Here is a 16,829-nt window from a genome sequence, read left to right as displayed (position 1 = left end):
TATGGCCAGGGTTTCCAGTTGTGTCCTGTTACAAAGAAAACAGATTCTTATTGAACTTATGCAAGTAACTACCCATATTGGCATGAAAAGAATACTCAAGAGTTTCTGAATTCTGGAAGGAATAGGTCCGGAGAAAAGGTAAATATTTCATCTTTGTTTACAAAGCTATACTGTACCAAATTGCTGTAAGTCATAGATAGTTTAAGAGAAGGCATTTCCTTAGGTCTGGAAAAACAAAACATTAAGGAACCAGCAGTATTTCAAACAAAAAGTCATAAAAAATCATATTCATCCTCGTGAGTTCATTCAGTCCCATATACTTTGTACTTGTTCTGCTGGAATCCAGTTTTTCTATTAGTTCTGGAAATTTGTACCCAGTTTAAACGTTTTATGATTTTAAAGTTATCAGAAAACTTGTACTTTTAAAGTCCTTTCCATGAATCTCTTTGAACATGAAGCATTTTGCAGGAACACTTTTGCAAAAGTTATCAGAGTAAAACAATACAGCTTTGTAATAATCACCATTATGACAGGTGTAAGGTGATATTTCATTGTGGGTTTGACTTGCATTTCTTTGATGGTTAGTGATATTGAGCATCTTTTCATGTGTCTATTGGCCATTCTGTATGTCTTCTTTTTCCTATCAGGTTCTGAATGTCAACTTCTAATTTGGACAATTCTGATCACAGAGCTACTCAAAAAATCCTTTCAAATGGGAGCACCTGGGTGGCTAAGTAAGTTAGGCGTCTGACTCTTGATTTCAGCGAGGGTCATGATCTCAGGGTCGTGAGATCAAGCCCTGCTTCAGGCTCTATGCGGAGTGTGGAGCCTGCTTGGGATTCTCTCTCCTTCTCCCTACTCATGACACGTGTTCTCTCTCTCTGTATTAAAAAAAAAAAATCCTTTCAAATGAAATTTACCACTATTCCCATCCCCACCTGGCTTATATTTTTTCTTTCTCCCCAGGCAGTAATTTTCTTCAACTTATATTTTTAAGCCAAAGAATTGCCCCTCACCCATGAAAGCCTGATAAAAAGGAAGCTGCTAGGGTTAAAGTATAAAAGTTGGCCAGACATAGACAAATAAAAAATAACAGACATTAGCAGAGGCTGGAGGAAGTGGGGAATGGGGAGCTATTGTTTGATGGGTACAGAGTTTCTGTTTGGGATGATGAAAAAGTTCTGGAACTGGATAGCGGTGATGGTTGTACCACATTGTGAATATACTTAATGCCACTTAATTGTACACTTCAAGATGGTTAAAATGGTAAACTATCTTACGTATATTTTACCACACACATACACACAGGAACGACAGAGACTTCAGAGAAGTGTGAGACACCCATTAAGTTCATCCCCCGTATACATGTAATGGGAATGTAGGCAAATTTTTCAAAGAAAAAAATAGTTGAGAACAACCCACCTTTGCTGAAAAACATTATTCTATACATCCAAGAAGCTCAATGAACTCCAAGCTTATGGACTCAATGGACAAACCAAGAGATCAACGCCCAGACACATCATTGTAAAATGCTGAAACACAAGGAGAAAATCTTGAAAGAGCAAGAGAAAAATGACTCATTGCATACAAGGAGACCCCACAGCATCAACAGCTGACTCCTCCTCAGAAGCAGGGGAGATCAGAAGGCAGTGGAATGGCATAGACAAAGTGCTGGGGGGAAAGCACCCTGGCAACTAAGAATCTTATATCCAGCAAAACTATCTTTTTTTTTTTAAGATTTTATTTATTCATTTGAGAGAGAGACAGAGAGAGCACAAGCAGGGAGAGAGGCAGAGGGAGAAGCAGACTCTCCGCTGAGCTGGGAGCCCAACATGAGGCTCAATCCCAGGACCTGGAGATCACGACCTGAGCTGAAGGCAGACGCTTAACCATCTGAGCCACCCAGGCGCCCCGTGCAAAACTATCTTTCAAATATGAAGGTAACATTTCCAAATAAACATAAACCAAGAGAATGTGTTGCTCAAAGAGCCATTTGATAAGAATTACTAGAGGAGGTTCTTCATGCTGAGAGCAAGTGACCGCAGAAGATAACTCGGGTCCACGTGAAAAGGTAAAGAGCACCAATAAAGGTAAGTACTTATAAAAGCTAGCATAAACACCTATTTCCTTTACTTTCTTAACTGATTTAAAAAGCAATTGTAGAAAGCAGTATGTATATAATTGTATTGCTGGCCTGATAGTGTATACAAATATAAATAACAATAACAGCCCAGGTGATAGGAGCAAAGCTGCCTTGGATCAAGGAAATGACACCAGATGGTAACTCAAATCCACAGGAACAAATGAAGAGAAATGAAAATGGTAAATAAGGTGAGTATAACAAACTCCATATATAGTCCCTCTCCTCTCAGTTTCTTTCTGAAGCACAAGATTATATAAAGTAACAATTATAACAGTGTATCTGGGACTTGTGCCATACACAGATGTAATATGGTTAATGATAATAGCACAAAGTGGGGGGAAAGGAAACGGAAGTAACATTTATAGGAGTAACATTTCTATATGTCACTGAAATTAGGTTAGAATAATCTTGAACTATCCTGATAAGTTAAGATGTATATAGTAAACCCCTAGAGCAAGCACTATGAACATAACAAAAACATGTAGTGAAAAAAGTCATTAAAGGAATTAAAATTTTACACAAGAAAATATTCACTAAATACAAAAGAAATCAGTAAGGAGGAATAGAGAGGGAAAAGACATGAGACATATAAGAAACAAAAAGTAAAATAGCAAAGATAAATCCAGCTATATCGACAATAACATTAAATGTGAATGGATTAAGGAATCCAGTCAAAAGGCAGAGATTGACAGGCTAGATAAAAATATAAGCTCCAAATACAGATCTTCCTTGACTTCCGACGGGGTTATGTCCTGATAAACCCTGGTAAGTTTAAAATATGAACCATAAGTCAAAATATATTTAGGGGCACCTGGCTGGCTCAGTTGGCAGAGTGTGCAACTCTTGATTTCAGGGTATAGGTTCGGGCCCCACATTGTGTGTAGAGATTACTTAAAAAAATAATCTTAAAAAATTACATTTAACACACCTAACCTACAGACCATCATAGCTTTGCCGTGAGTCCTTTCAAATTTATTTATTTGTCAGAGAGAGAGAGAAAGCATAACAGGGGAAGCAGCAGGCAGAGGGAGAAGCAGGCTGCGGGGCTCGATCCCAGGACCCTGGGACCATGACCTGAGCCGAAGGCAGACGCTTAACCGACTGAGCCACCCAGGCGTCCCCCGTGCGTCCTTTAAATGCATTCAGAACACTATAGTTGGGCAGAACTACCTAACACAAGGCCTATTTTATAATAAAGTGTTGAATATGTCACATAGTTTATTGATTATACTGTACTGAAAGTGAAAAACAGAATGGTTGGAAGGGTATCAGTTGTTTACCCCCGTGATCACATGGCTGACAGGAGGCTGTGACTTGCCCAGCATCGCAAGACAGTGTTGTCTCACACAGGAGAAAATAAAAATTCAAAGTATGGTTTCTACTGAATGCATATCACTTTTGCACCATTGTAACGTCAAAAAATTGTTAGATGAACCATTGTAAAGTTGGGGATTGTCTGTATATAGTGACTACAGGAGAGACCCTTCAGATTCGGAGATGCAGATAACTTGAAAATAAAATAATGGGACAAGATATGTCATGCAAACAGCAACGATAAGAAAGCTGGAGTGGTTTTGCAAGTATCAGACACAATAGGCTTTAAACATAGCGTTAATGGAGGTCTTTTTTTTTTTTTTTTAAAGATTTTATTTATTTATTTGACAGAGAGAGAGCGAGAGAGGGAACACAAGCAGGGGGAGTGGGAGAGGGAGAAGCAGGCTTCCCACGGAGCAGGGAGCCCAATGCGGGGCTCGATCCCAGGACCCTGGGATCATGACCTGAGCCGAAGGCAGACGCTTAACGACTGAGCCACCCAGGCGCCCCAGAGGTCGTTTTATAATGATAGCAAAACTGAACTGCGGGGACAAGTAGACAATTCCACCGTCATAGCTGGAGACTTGAATACCCCACTCCCAATAATGGAGAGAACAAGAGAACAACTAGATGTGATCCACATGGGAATAGAAGACTTAGAAACACTGTGAACCCCCTAGACCTAAAAACTATGTATAGAACACTCTACATAAAAGCAGCAGAAGACCTATTCTTCTCTGAACACCCTCTCAGATAGCCCCCATTCTAGGTCAGAAACCAAGCTTTGAAAAGTGAAAAGGATTGCAATGACACAAGGTATGTTTCCTGACTACAGTGGAATGAGAAATGAAGTAAAAAATGGAAAGAAACGTGGGAAACTCACATATATAGGGGAATTAACCAACACAGTCCTAAATAACCAATGAGTCAAAGACAAAGTCAAAAGGAAAATCAGAAAATACTTTGAGATGAATGGGAATGAAGACACAGTACACGAAAAGTGGTGGGACACAGCAAATCAGTACTTAGAGGGAAATCTGTAGCTGTCAAACATCACCACCAGCCACTTTCTGGACCGTTTCCTTCTTGCAAAACTGAAACTCTGCCCGTCACCCCTCTCCCCAGTCCCTGGCAACCATCATTTTACTTTCCGTGCCTGTGATTGTGACTGATCCAAGTATGTTATATAAGTGGAATCTCAGTACTTGTCTTTATGTGACTGGCTTATTTCACTGAGTAGGACGCCCTCAAGGTTCATCCATGTTGTAGCAGGTGTCAGTCTCCTTTCTTTTGAAGGCTGAGTATCTTCCATGGTACGCACACCCCAAGTTTTGCTTCTGCACTCATCTGTCAGTGGACGCTTGGGTTGTTTCTACATTTTAGCTATTGTGAATAGCTTCTGTGAACATGGTGTACACATATCTCTTCAAGACCCTGCTTTCTAATTCTTTTATATACCCAGAATTGGAACTGCAGGATCATGTAGTAATTCTATGATTTTTTAGTGGTGTTAAAGGATATGATGAAGGATCGGAATCAACAGCCAGATGGAATTGATGCACAGGGTGAGGTAGGGGAGAGGGGCTTGGAACTTCGTGTCCTCTCCAGGCACGTGACGCTCCCCACATCCAGAAGCTCCGATTTTTAATTTTTTGAGGACTCACCACACTGTTTTACACAGTAGTTGTACCATTTTACCTGCCCGCCAACAGAGCAGGATAGTTCCAGTATCTCTACATCCTCACCGATACTGTTACTTTCTAGTTTTTTGTTTTGTTTTTTAAATATAGTAGCCATCATAGTGGACGGGAGGTGGTATCTCATTGTAGCTTTGATTTGCATTTCCCTGATGGGTGGTGATAAGCATCTTTTTTTGGCCATTTGATTTGGAGAAATGTCTTAGTCCTCACACAGTTTTAAATCGGGGTCTTTGTTTTTCACGGCTGAGATTTAGGAGTTCTCTAAACGTTGTGGATATTAACCACTTATCAGATACATGATTTGCAAATAATTACTCCCATTTTGCGGGTTGTCTTTTAACTCTGATAGTGTCTTCCGATGCACAGAACTTTTAAATTTTCATGAAGTCCAATTTGTGAGATTGATTTGTATGTTTTCATTTCATTGAAATTCGGAACATTTATTTTAGAGCTGGAGGGAATTTTGAAAAGTGAACTGGTATTCGTCCTGACAGGGCAAAAGAACCAATGGTGATCACTCTTGAATTGATTGGCAACATATATTATAGGAAGGCAACTCTGGACTTGTATTAGTGGCCTTGGACCCTGTCTACTGTTAGGACTGCCTCATATAGGATTACAGGTCCTAGAAGCCTTAAAAATGTTTTACCTGCACGCTTAGGGTGAATCCATTGCCAAAAAACTTCAGGACAAAAGTTGCTTTCTCCAAGCGCTGCCTTTTTGTGCTATTAAGTTCTGTATGTTACTCAACGTTAGCAATTTTGTCACTGACTGCTCCTAGTAGATGTATGGAATGTTCATCTGTATGTATATTTATTATTGAACTTAGAATTAATGTAATCTAGAGTCTCAAAGCTCCCAGCTGGTTCCGAATGTAGTACAGCATAGTGGGAAGCACGTGAGCTTTGGAGGCAGGAAGGTCTGTGTTCAAACCCCACTTGGGCACTTGGTGTCTCATACTGTAGATATGCTGCTCAACTAGTGTTCAAGTTCCCTAGATAGGGCGCACGTGCTTCACCAGGCGGCTGGGAAGACTGGAAGAACAGATGGAAAACACACACAGCACGAGGCTTCCAGTGGCGGTAGCTAGCAACACAGCGTTTGTTAGAAGCGGAGCTCCGCCATCTTTTGTGCAGGAAATACAAAGAAAACAAGTAGCACTGGTTCCAACACATTTATTCACGTACCCTGTTGTGTGAGCGGGAGGTGCTTTTCACTTCCAATTGAATTAGGTTATAACAATTAAAATTCCAGAAGGCAAACTAGTAATTTATTGGTGCTCATGAGCATAAGTAAACAGACATGGTACCACATAAAGGAATTTTAAAAACACTTCTAAACTTTTGGTATAGCTTTGAATATGGACCAGTATACTTTGGCAATGGACCTCATAGATTTCCAATATGCTTCTAAATCCCATGGTTCTCTTCAGACACAAGTTAAATCTGGATTTAACTTTTGAATTTTAGGAATTTAACAAAGATTCTTCAAAAGCTGGAAAAGGCCAACATTACTTAAGCCTATACTTACCACGAACACAAAGTACTGCTGCTAAAAAGAAAATGGTGGGCAGCAGTCAACCGAGTGCTAGTTTCATTTTTGATTGCTTTAGTATTTTTTGAAAAGAATTGACCTCAGCGGGCTACAGAAGCTTGTTATTTCCGAGGAGTTTTAACTTCGTAACCTTTCGTGGACTAGTTAAAGGGACTCAAGTCTCAAGAAACTGGACGGCATTATCAGATCGGACCTTATGTGTTCTCTATTAGAAATAGCCGGTTCCGAGAGCCTGCATCGTATGGGACGTTTACTTTCAAGAATGCCTCTATTCCTGGCTTCAGATCGTACTTACGTGATATTTCGAGAGGGCTCTGTTAACAGATGGGTACTCACTGCTAGGGCGGCATGTAAGAATGTGCTGATCACCAAGGATGAGATTTTACGTTACATTAAATTAAAATTCTATACTGTTGGAAACATACAAGATCAGGAGTTCCTAGATCCTAGAAAATATTATGGCTAAGGAAATAGAGAACTCAGGAAAGGGATCCACCTCCAAGAAACTCAGTAAAACAGAATTAAGTGCCCTGTCTTAGGAAACAGTTTCCTATTGATCAGGAACTGGGACATCATACATTGTTTCTTTGGAGATTAAAGTGCAGGCTATGAAATGGCATAGAAAACAATGCATAAAATAGTGCAATCTCAAGGTGCCATGGTTTTTGCTTCTTACACATAGCCTCTGTTCATATGTCCATCTTTTCTAAAAAAAAAAAAAAAATCCAGCTATAGCGACACCTTTAGCTTATTTATTTAGGCATGACTCATACTGTTTTACCCACCTTCGGGGCTACATAGATTATTTCAACATTTTAACAAGTAGAATAATAGCGCATACACCTTGAAACTACTAAATAGAGATTAAGGCAAGCCCCTGTAAAGTTCAGTATTCCAAAAAACACGTCTTACCAAAAAACAAAAACAAAAACAAAGCTGCTTCTAAAACCGGTGGCTTTAGACCAGATGGCAGCCCGACAGTTTTTAAAACAGTCCGATGCATTACGCTCCGTCTGCGTCTGCCTCGTCACTTCCAGGCTCTGCACCGCGACAAAGGAGCTTGAAAAGCAGCAGGTTCTGTAACCTCACGTCCTGAAAGAATCCGTATTTCGATTACGTGAAAACCAAGCCGAGTCCATGTGGGAGAGACGCAGGGGGCCCTGGGTGGGTGAGGTGGGGGCAAGTCCCCCTCGTTCCTGACGCCTCTTCCCCTCAGGTCTGTGTCGCGGGCGCTGCGCCATAATCGAGTCACAAGTGGGAGTGACCCGCTAACACAGAGAAGCCTCCTCTGAGAAACAGCCAAGGGAAGAGGACCCGAGGAACTCATGGCATCTCATTCCAGGACAACATGACGCTGAAGCCGCTGGTGTCTAACCCCGGGCAAGATGGTTCCCGTTTGGGAGGCTAGTCTGCAACCTTCCCATGGCATGTCGGTTTTAGCAGATGCAAATAATTTGTCATCTGTCGAACCCTAAATGCCACTATGCTATCCCAAAGCAAGTGTAACAGCTATCAAATCGGTCAAGGCCATAGCCTAACGTGTTTTTTAGCAAGATGTCTTAGGTCAGATTTAAGACTTAAACAGACGACTGAACTGTAGTGCTTTCTTCTCCTACTCTTACGGAACATTCGTGCATTAACAAGTGCAACTCATGGGCCTTCTGGACAGTTACGAGCGAATCCTGTAGAAGTGTGGATTTTGAAACAGAAAATCTACCTTCTGATAGTGTGGATGCTTCCTACGAAAGCCAAATACTCATGCTAACTAATGGAAGATTCTACATACATTTAGGGTGTCTAGGTGTAGTTTAAAAAGAAACCCAGGAACTTTAAATAATTCATGAACAACTGCTCATCATCTGAGGTTGTATCCCTTTGATGCGTAAGGATCCTACTTTGTAAACCTGTAAACATGTTACCTGGTTACTCTAAATAGAGTCTTCCCATTACCGGGAAGGCAGACTATTCACGGCCATGAGTATTCCAGTAGGCCTGCTCCAGAGTTAGGACAATATGGCTAAATCCTAGGATTACAAAAATGACACCTGCCAAGAAAACAAGTTCCAGACGGGGACTTTTATGGATGACCTTGGCTGACAAATGTTTTTTGGAAATTGTTTATTTTAAAATTACCTTCCCAACAAACCATGAAACACTTGGATGTTATATGGTGGTTTTTTTTTTGTTTTTTTTTTTCATTGAAAACATACTACATTGTAAATGGAGTTTCCAAGTCAGACAGAGAATTGATCAAAATCTAAGGACAGTATTATGGAAGGACAATCTTAAAAATGGGTAAGAAAAAGTTTTGTTTGGTGAGGTTAAAGGATGGATAACCGTGTCATGGTGGACGGGTAAAAAGGGCGGTAACCTTGTGCTTTTATTCAACTAAGGTACTTACCAAAACCTTAGGTTTTATGCAGGTGTCAAACTCCCACCTGGACGGGGATAATTTTCTATATTACACCTAAACCTATTTTAAAGAACTGAAGCCCAAGGCAACAGTTGTTGACAGTTGATAAAAGAACTTATCAGTCAAATAATAACTACATAATTTAGTACATTAACATAAAACGAGGACAGTAATAGTTGAAGGTCTCAAAAATATACAAGTGGGGAAAGAAACCACTGCACACAATCTGGAGGTTGTTAAAGTGACCGCTTAGAAGTGTGAACAGTGCAAGACATGCTTTTCCAGTTACACGCTCAAAACAGGAGTGCAAACGAAATTAAAGCTTTTGTTTAAAGTTGTAGGATAAGGAAAGCTTGAAATTAATATTTAAAAGCTTCCCTCAGGTCATCCCCCAGAAATGAAATGATCAAAATGCTTTTTCATAGTAGGATTTTCTTCAATGAGCTTTCTTTCAATGGCAAAACTGCATCCCATAAGCTGAGTCCCCTGCTCACACCCGTGGTGATCACACTGATCCATGAACACACACGGTGGTGAGTAAGGGCCACTACCAGTCCCCAGAGGTCCGACACTGACAGAGCCTTGGAGTTCGGGGTTCTGCCTTGGCTACTGTACCTGAACCCTACAGAGAACAGGGAAAGCGATGAGCTTTAATGCTCCCTCGCTCCCCTAAAACCGGAGGACAAAAGGACTAATCCCTCCCTGGAGGCAAGCTGTTGTGGTGGTGGAAGATGTTAGGCGCTCAAATAAACTAACGCTGCTCTAGAAAGTGGAGAAGTAGAGAGGTTCAAGGTCAATACCAGTGCAAGAGCTTTTTACGTGAGCTGACTAGGCGATGCGTGCATGCATCCATGCAAATGCAGGGCGTGGCCCCAGAAGAGAACTGAAAACATGTGTAGAACAACTGGGTAAGTCCCTTGCCAGTAGTTTATAAAAATATATAGTCAATACTGTAGAGGCCCCTCCTACAGTCAACACTATGGAAGTCCGTTTTAGTTACCCATTACTTCGATACCAAAAAGCATTTACTACTTTTCAGACATTCCAGACAAAGGTCACTTATAACAGAAAGTCAACTTTTTCTTTTTTTTTTTTTTTAAAACAAGATACTGTCCATTTAAAAAGTAGGTCTTTTCTTTCAAGTGAAACAGGACATTTTCTGTATTCAACTTAACTCCTAGTCTGTCCAGACTGGTTTGTTTCAGATCCTTCTGTAATGTGCATATATGCAAGAACAAATAAACTTACTTTAAACATTATCTGCACAGAAAAAAAGTTAACTCCTCAAAACATGATAGGACAGGGTCTGGTTAGTACAAATCTATTGCAAAGTAAAAAGGTTCTGTGCATCAGTTCAACCAGGAGAAGCGGGAGAAGACTGTCCCAACTGTGAAGAGTTCAAGCTGAAGTTGTGTTCTTTCTGAAAGACCAGAAGCCTCCGGGGCGTCCTGAGGTGCGTAACTGCTTCAGCTGCTAAAGCCACGTCTTCCTCTGGAGCCAGGACCCTCCCCCCCTTTACTTTCTATTCCGGAGACGCTTAGATTTCCTAAGGGAGTCTATGGCTTCAGCTGCCTTTTTCCGTTTCCGAGGAGACTCTTCGTTCTGCCCAGCCCCTGAGGAGTTTCCCACCGCGCTCTCCATGACTTCCCGCAGTTTGCGCTCCAGCTCCGCTAACCGCGCGTTCTGCTCGCCTATGATCTGGGTCTGCTCTAGCAGTTTCTGGTCCTGGTCTTGAAGCTGCTTCTGCTGTTCCTGCACTTTGGTGCGAAGCTCGGAAATTTCACGCCTGAGAACAGTCACACCGGCACCGTTTGTCTTAACCTGCTGCTGGAGTTTGGTAACCTCTTGTCGTGAAGGGTTTTGCTTAGAGAAGAGCTGCATTGTTGTGAGGGCTGCAGAAGGTCCCGGAACTGCGGAGAAATGGTTTTAAATGGTCATTAATCACTTAAAATGTCTCACTACCGGTAATACGTCATTAAACTTCTTTTGAAACTGAATATCCTTCTAAAATCACTTCCGATAATTTTCTCTTGGCAATCTACTTGGTTGAATGGATTAATCAGACACCCCTGTCTTAACAGTAAATGAGTCTGAATTCCGATGCTTGGGCTCATGTGCCAATGGGTGGATCGCCAGGAAATGGAGAAGGACATTTAGCGGCATCACCTGGTACTAAAACATTGGAGAACATTTTTAAGACCTACTAAGAAAACACAAGCAGTAAAACTAGAATAGAACTATTTTCTATCTTCTTTCACACGAGCAAATGTAAACATTCGAGTTAGAAGCACAGGTCTATCATGTTTTTAAATTCTCTCTACACTTAGCTCTATACAAGAGCTTCCACGTTAGCCAAACATGGATACCATCAAAAAGTGGGTTACATCACACACGATGATCATGAAGAAGTTCCAAGGTGATGCAGAAAGACAGCTTTGGAATCATTCTGTTTTAGGAATACTACAAGGTAACATCGGCATAAAAATCACTATCATAAACCAATAACGTCCTTTTTAAAAAATGTTCTCTCTCCTTTTTTAAATACATCTTTTTTTTTTTTAAGATTTTATTTATTTGACAGGGAGAGACACAGCAAGAGAGGGAACACAAGCAGGGGGAGTGGGAGAGGGAGAAGCAGGCTTCCCGCAGAGCAGGGAGCCCGATGCGGGGCTCCATCCCAGGACCCTGGGACCATGACCCGAGCCGAAGGCAGATGCTTAACGACTGAGCCACCCAGGCACCCTAAAAAATGTTGTCTCTTAAAGGTTTTCTAAAAGGACTAGATGGATCCATTCCTACCCTAAACCCGTCGTAACAATTTTCTCCTTGTACATACATATAAATATTTTCCTGGACTGACGCATTGTTCCTTCTCTGCTTACCTTTATCTCATTTCCACTAACACATCAAGGCTTGGATCAATTCTTACCTCTTGTGAACTCTTAGACCAGTCAACAATGGTTCTATCTTCCTTAAGGTCCTGTCTCTGCTACTCATTTGGCATTTCAATGGACCCTTCTTTAAAATATTTCTCTTGCCAATGATAATTTAACTTTGAGCCTGGGTATGTCTTACCTTTTGACACAGTAAGATCCTTGAGGGTGGACACCACATATTACACTTACTTTTAGTCTCCACAGGACACAGTACAGTGCTGTGTACATAATAGGTGCTCAATAAATTACTGATGTATGAATGCTGAGATGCCATAGGCTTTATGATTCAATTACAGACAGCCACTCGGTCACCCCACTGAGCACTCCCAGGGAGCTAACTCATCCAAACAGAACAAAATGTCTTACTAAAAAAGGTTTTCCTGATGTAAGGTATTTGCAAAGGTTGAAGATATTTTGACCAATCTGGGCACAAATCTCTCAGATTGGATATACTTTTTTTTTTTTTTAAGATTTTATTTATTTATTTGAGAGAGAGAGAGGAGAGACAGTGAGAGAGTACAAGCGGGGAGGAGAGGGAGAAGCGGGCTCCCCCGCAGAACAAGGAACCTGATGCGGGGCTCGATCCCAGGACACTGGGACCATGACCCAAGCTGAAATGCAGACGCCCAACTGACTGAGCCACCCAGGTGCCCCTCGGATAGGATATACTTTTGCAAAAGAGCTACCACAGAAGCAGTGATAGGGTTCAAAACAGCCTTACGTACCCTGTCTTTTCCAAGCAGCAGCCAGACCCTCTAGGGGCTGAAATAATTAAGTGAATATTCCATGAAGAATTTTTTGGGTTTTATCTGGTATATTATAATTCTGTTTTAGCAAAATGGATATTAACTAGTCAGAAACATCAAAAAACAAACAAACAAAAAAAAAAACCCTAAACAAACAAACAAAAAAACCCTACATACATATTTGTGGCTTTTTACCCAGAAATTCTAATACATTTATTGTATGTCAATAGTTACGGATATGTACAAAGATACAGCCAGGGGATTGCTCTTCAAAGTGTAGTTTAAATACTGCAAACGTGCCTAACAGCAGCGATCAGTTACACAAGTTACGGTCTGTGATCAATGTGTCCTTAAAAACCATGTTGCAGATACTATTTACAGACACAGAAAAGGGCTCGATGTATGATTAAGTGTGGGGGCAGGGAGCAAGTTAGGGAACTGTGTCTGAATGTTGCTTTACACTGAATACACCAACAAGAGTACCTGGAGGAGAGCCCATGAGTCTTCCGGACACATCTGATCCTGGTAACTTCCTCTTCAGAATGGGCACGATCTTCTCGTCAAAGTACTCCATCGCCATGGAGGAGATATCCCTTAACTCTTGAAGTACTTCATGAGCTCGTTGAGGGGCTCTGGTAGAATTGACGTATCTCAACACACGATAAATCTCATCAATCACCTAAAACAAGGAGTTCTCATTAGCACTTCCCATTGTGTTTTTAAAAGAAAATGACTCACCACTTCTTGTGCGATCCTGGTAAAGACCTCCGGGGTGACGGGACTGAGGTGCTGGCCCCTGGTGACAATACCGTCTGTCCCGCACGGCTCTGGGCTTGTTATAATCCTTCATGGGCCTCACACGCACATTTATTAAAATTTTCTGTATCAGGTGCTAGGGCTAAGGACTCAGGATGAATAAAACACAGCTTTTGCTCTGAGGGAAACCACAGGGCGACAGACGTGTAAATGGGTGATAGAAAAAGGAGGTACAAGCCGCTACAGAAACTGACCCAAACCCACTTCACTCCAGCCTGACGGTTTCTCAAAGCCCCGGGGACCCAGCCTGACTTCCTGCTCTGGGACCAGGCGCTCTGGCCTCGGAGCTTTTGTTTCTCTTAAACCTGCTATGGATTGGGATGAGGTCTCCTCAGATCCCCCCTCCCACTATCACCAAAGGGTAGCGAGAGACCCCTTTTCACTTTAACGGTAATCGCAATGGGGAAGCACAGGCATGACGTACATGGGGAAGAAACAAAGTTCTGACCATCCTGGGTCCTAATCCTCTTGCTGGAATGTAGCCAGACCTTCCTTAGGCATTTTGGGCCTCAGCTCTAATCCCTAGAACTAACTGGTAAATTGCACCTGTAAACTAACTTGTACCATATTCTTATCTTTACTGTTTTTGGTCTTTGAGGTAATGGTGTGAAAGGTCTCTCCATTTGCTCAGGTCTTCCATTAGGAAAGGTGACATTTCTAAATTTTACTATAGAGAGATTATGTTAGTCAAGTGGGATAATCCACGTTTTCAATAAAATTAAAACCATTCTCTTTCCTCTGTCCTGAAGTTATACTCGAAGGACAAGATGAAGGAGAGACGACCCGCACTGCTTCTACCATTCAGAGTGACTTGGGGTGGCAATGACGCATGTTAGGAAAGCATGGTGTTGACCCAATTTTCAAAATATTTCACCCTCCAAATGGGCTTAATTACTTTCTGAAAATTACTTTAGCAGCAAGAATGTAAGGGCATGATGAGTCTTGAAGTCTACTGGAAAGATCACAGGCCTTAGGCTGGTCACTTAAACTTTTTTTTTTTTTTAATAGCTTGTGATTTTCTACTTCTCAGCAGATCATTCCTGCAATCTTTTTTATTTATTTTTTTTAAGTTTTATTTATTCTTTTTAATAATGTCTATACCCAACGTGGGCCTCAAACCCAGGGCCCAGAGATTGCTCGCTCCACTGACTGAGCCAGCCGGGCGCCCCTGGTCACTCAAACTCTCAATGGCTGTTTCTACAGCTTTCAAATATGCTGCATGCCGAATCCCTCCTGAGCCTGAGGTGCTAAGATAATATTTTACAAAGTATGCTACCGACCACATACGGTGCGTCTCTCATGCTCGCAGCTCGTGTTAAAACAGGCAGCGTCGTAATACATGACATACCACGGACATGACTGAAGAGGGCAAGAGGGGTGGGGGCGGGGGGGGTGTGCCAGGAAAGTGGGGGGGGAGACAAGGGGGGCAGGGTGGGGACACCGAGAAAGCAGCAAGAACAGATTGATTCTTCTTCTTTCATTTTAAAGGTTCATGGACCGTATATATTTACTTTGGGGCAAGCACAGTAAAAAGAAGAAATGTTCCCAAATAATACTGATTTCTAAGAACGTCTTCATATTGAAATCAATTTTAAAAGAAACAAAAAACACAACATTTTGGAAACATTCGATAAACTCGAAAGAGTATTTCTCAAAATAAGGGACCCATGTTCTTCAAAAGTGAAGATCAAGCTACACAAAGGAAGCCCAGAAGTATTCCACATTAAGGAGGTTACAGAGTCTAGCGTGACCGTGGCCTGGGGTCTGGACTGAGAAAAAGAGCAGCTAGGATGAGTATCACTGATCAGTGGTGAAATCTGATGTGGGCTGTCAGTGAGAGAGGCCATCGTACCAAAGTTACATTTCCTGATTTGGTAACTGTGCTGTGGCTCAGAGAATGCCCTTTCTCAGGAAATACATCAGAATATTTAAGAATAAAGGTTCACAGTATCTCCACTATTTTGAAATGGTTCAGAAAAAAATAAAACACATACTTACAGAAGAATAAAAGCAAGCGGGACAAAAGGTAAATAACTGTGGGATCTGGATGAAAGACATATGGGAGATCCTTGTACTATTCTTGCAATTTTTGTGCAAATGTGAAATTGCATCAAGACGAGAAGTTACCCAAAAAGGAGAAGAGATTACAAAATGCCATCCCGCCATTCCTCCTGCTGCCTCCCTGGCCAAAACATTAAAAACCAACCAACAAAACCTAATTCTCAGATTTTCAGTTTGCTCAGGGAAATCTAGCCTCGTGACCTTGCATAATCACTTACACTGAAAATCCTGACTTTTGGATATCACTGGGTTTCAATAAGCACAGAAGCGTTATCAGGGCCCACTGGTAATGCCTTAATTAAGAAAAGGGGCTCACCGTGTCTTTCTTCATCATATTTCCCAGAACAGTCAGCTGGCCTCTGTTTACGTGTGCTTCAGTATGTGTGAACTGCTAACATGGACCCTGAATTTACTGTAAAAAGTGTGACTTCTGTCAGATGACTTAAAAAATGTCCAGAGTGAACCGGGCACCTACAGCCTCTTAGTTCTAACAGAAGATGGACGGAATATCAATACAGTGGTCAAGGGTCGCTGCTGGGGCCCTGCTGGACCTGCAGCTGTTTCTGTCAATAGTTTTACTGGAACATGCGCACACGTGTGTGTTCCCCACATGCTGCCCACGGCCGTTTCTCAGAGCTGAGGAGCCGAGAGAGACCACGTGGCCTGCAGAGCCAGAAATGCATACTACCTGGCCCTTTACAGAAAAAGTTTGCTGATCCCTTTCCAGGACTGACAGTGGCAAACTGCCGACGAGTCTGAATTCTTCAGACGGATTTTCTTTTAATGTCCTTGTGATCATATGGTTTCTGTGTCCAGAGACCCCATTTTAACCCCTTCGGTGAGTAAGACCTAGTTTTTCACTCAGCAGGAGGGCAATGAGCCAGCCGTCTGGAGTTGGAGGGGACCTGTAGGTTTAAATGCAGAGCTGCGCCCCACCCTGCCATGTTAGCCCCACTCTCGGCGGTGCTTGGAGCTTTCTGGAGCCGGCTGTGCAGAGGATGCTGCCTCCCAGCTTCCCCGCGGCCCGTCCAGGCTTTAACTTCCTCAGATTGCTAAACCAGCCACCACTGGCCCGTGTACTTTCCAGCTTCCAGAAGTTTGTTGCTGTTGCTCTCCTGACTTCACTCTCGGGGTCTCCGTTTTTTT

General features: G+C 42.0%; 1 protein-coding gene across 1 annotated transcript in view; it reads right to left on the bottom strand.

Moving 5' to 3' along the window:
* Positions 1–6,405: 6,405 nt before the first annotated feature.
* Positions 6,406–16,829, bottom strand: part of FBXO28 (F-box protein 28) — a 29,188-nt gene continuing 18,764 nt past the window's right edge. The window contains exons 4-5 of the mRNA XM_036118905.2: positions 13,290–13,485; positions 6,406–11,034 (exon numbers count right to left, since the gene is read on the bottom strand). Of these exons, the coding sequence (XP_035974798.1) occupies positions 10,640–11,034; positions 13,290–13,485 (591 nt within the window). The 3' untranslated portion in view covers positions 6,406–10,639. The remainder of the gene's footprint in view (positions 11,035–13,289; positions 13,486–16,829) is intronic.

This window comes from Halichoerus grypus, chromosome 7, assembly GCF_964656455.1.
Source record: "Halichoerus grypus chromosome 7, mHalGry1.hap1.1, whole genome shotgun sequence".
Taxonomy (NCBI): domain Eukaryota; kingdom Metazoa; phylum Chordata; class Mammalia; order Carnivora; family Phocidae; genus Halichoerus; species Halichoerus grypus.
This window is presented reverse-complemented; position numbering and strand designations above follow the sequence as displayed.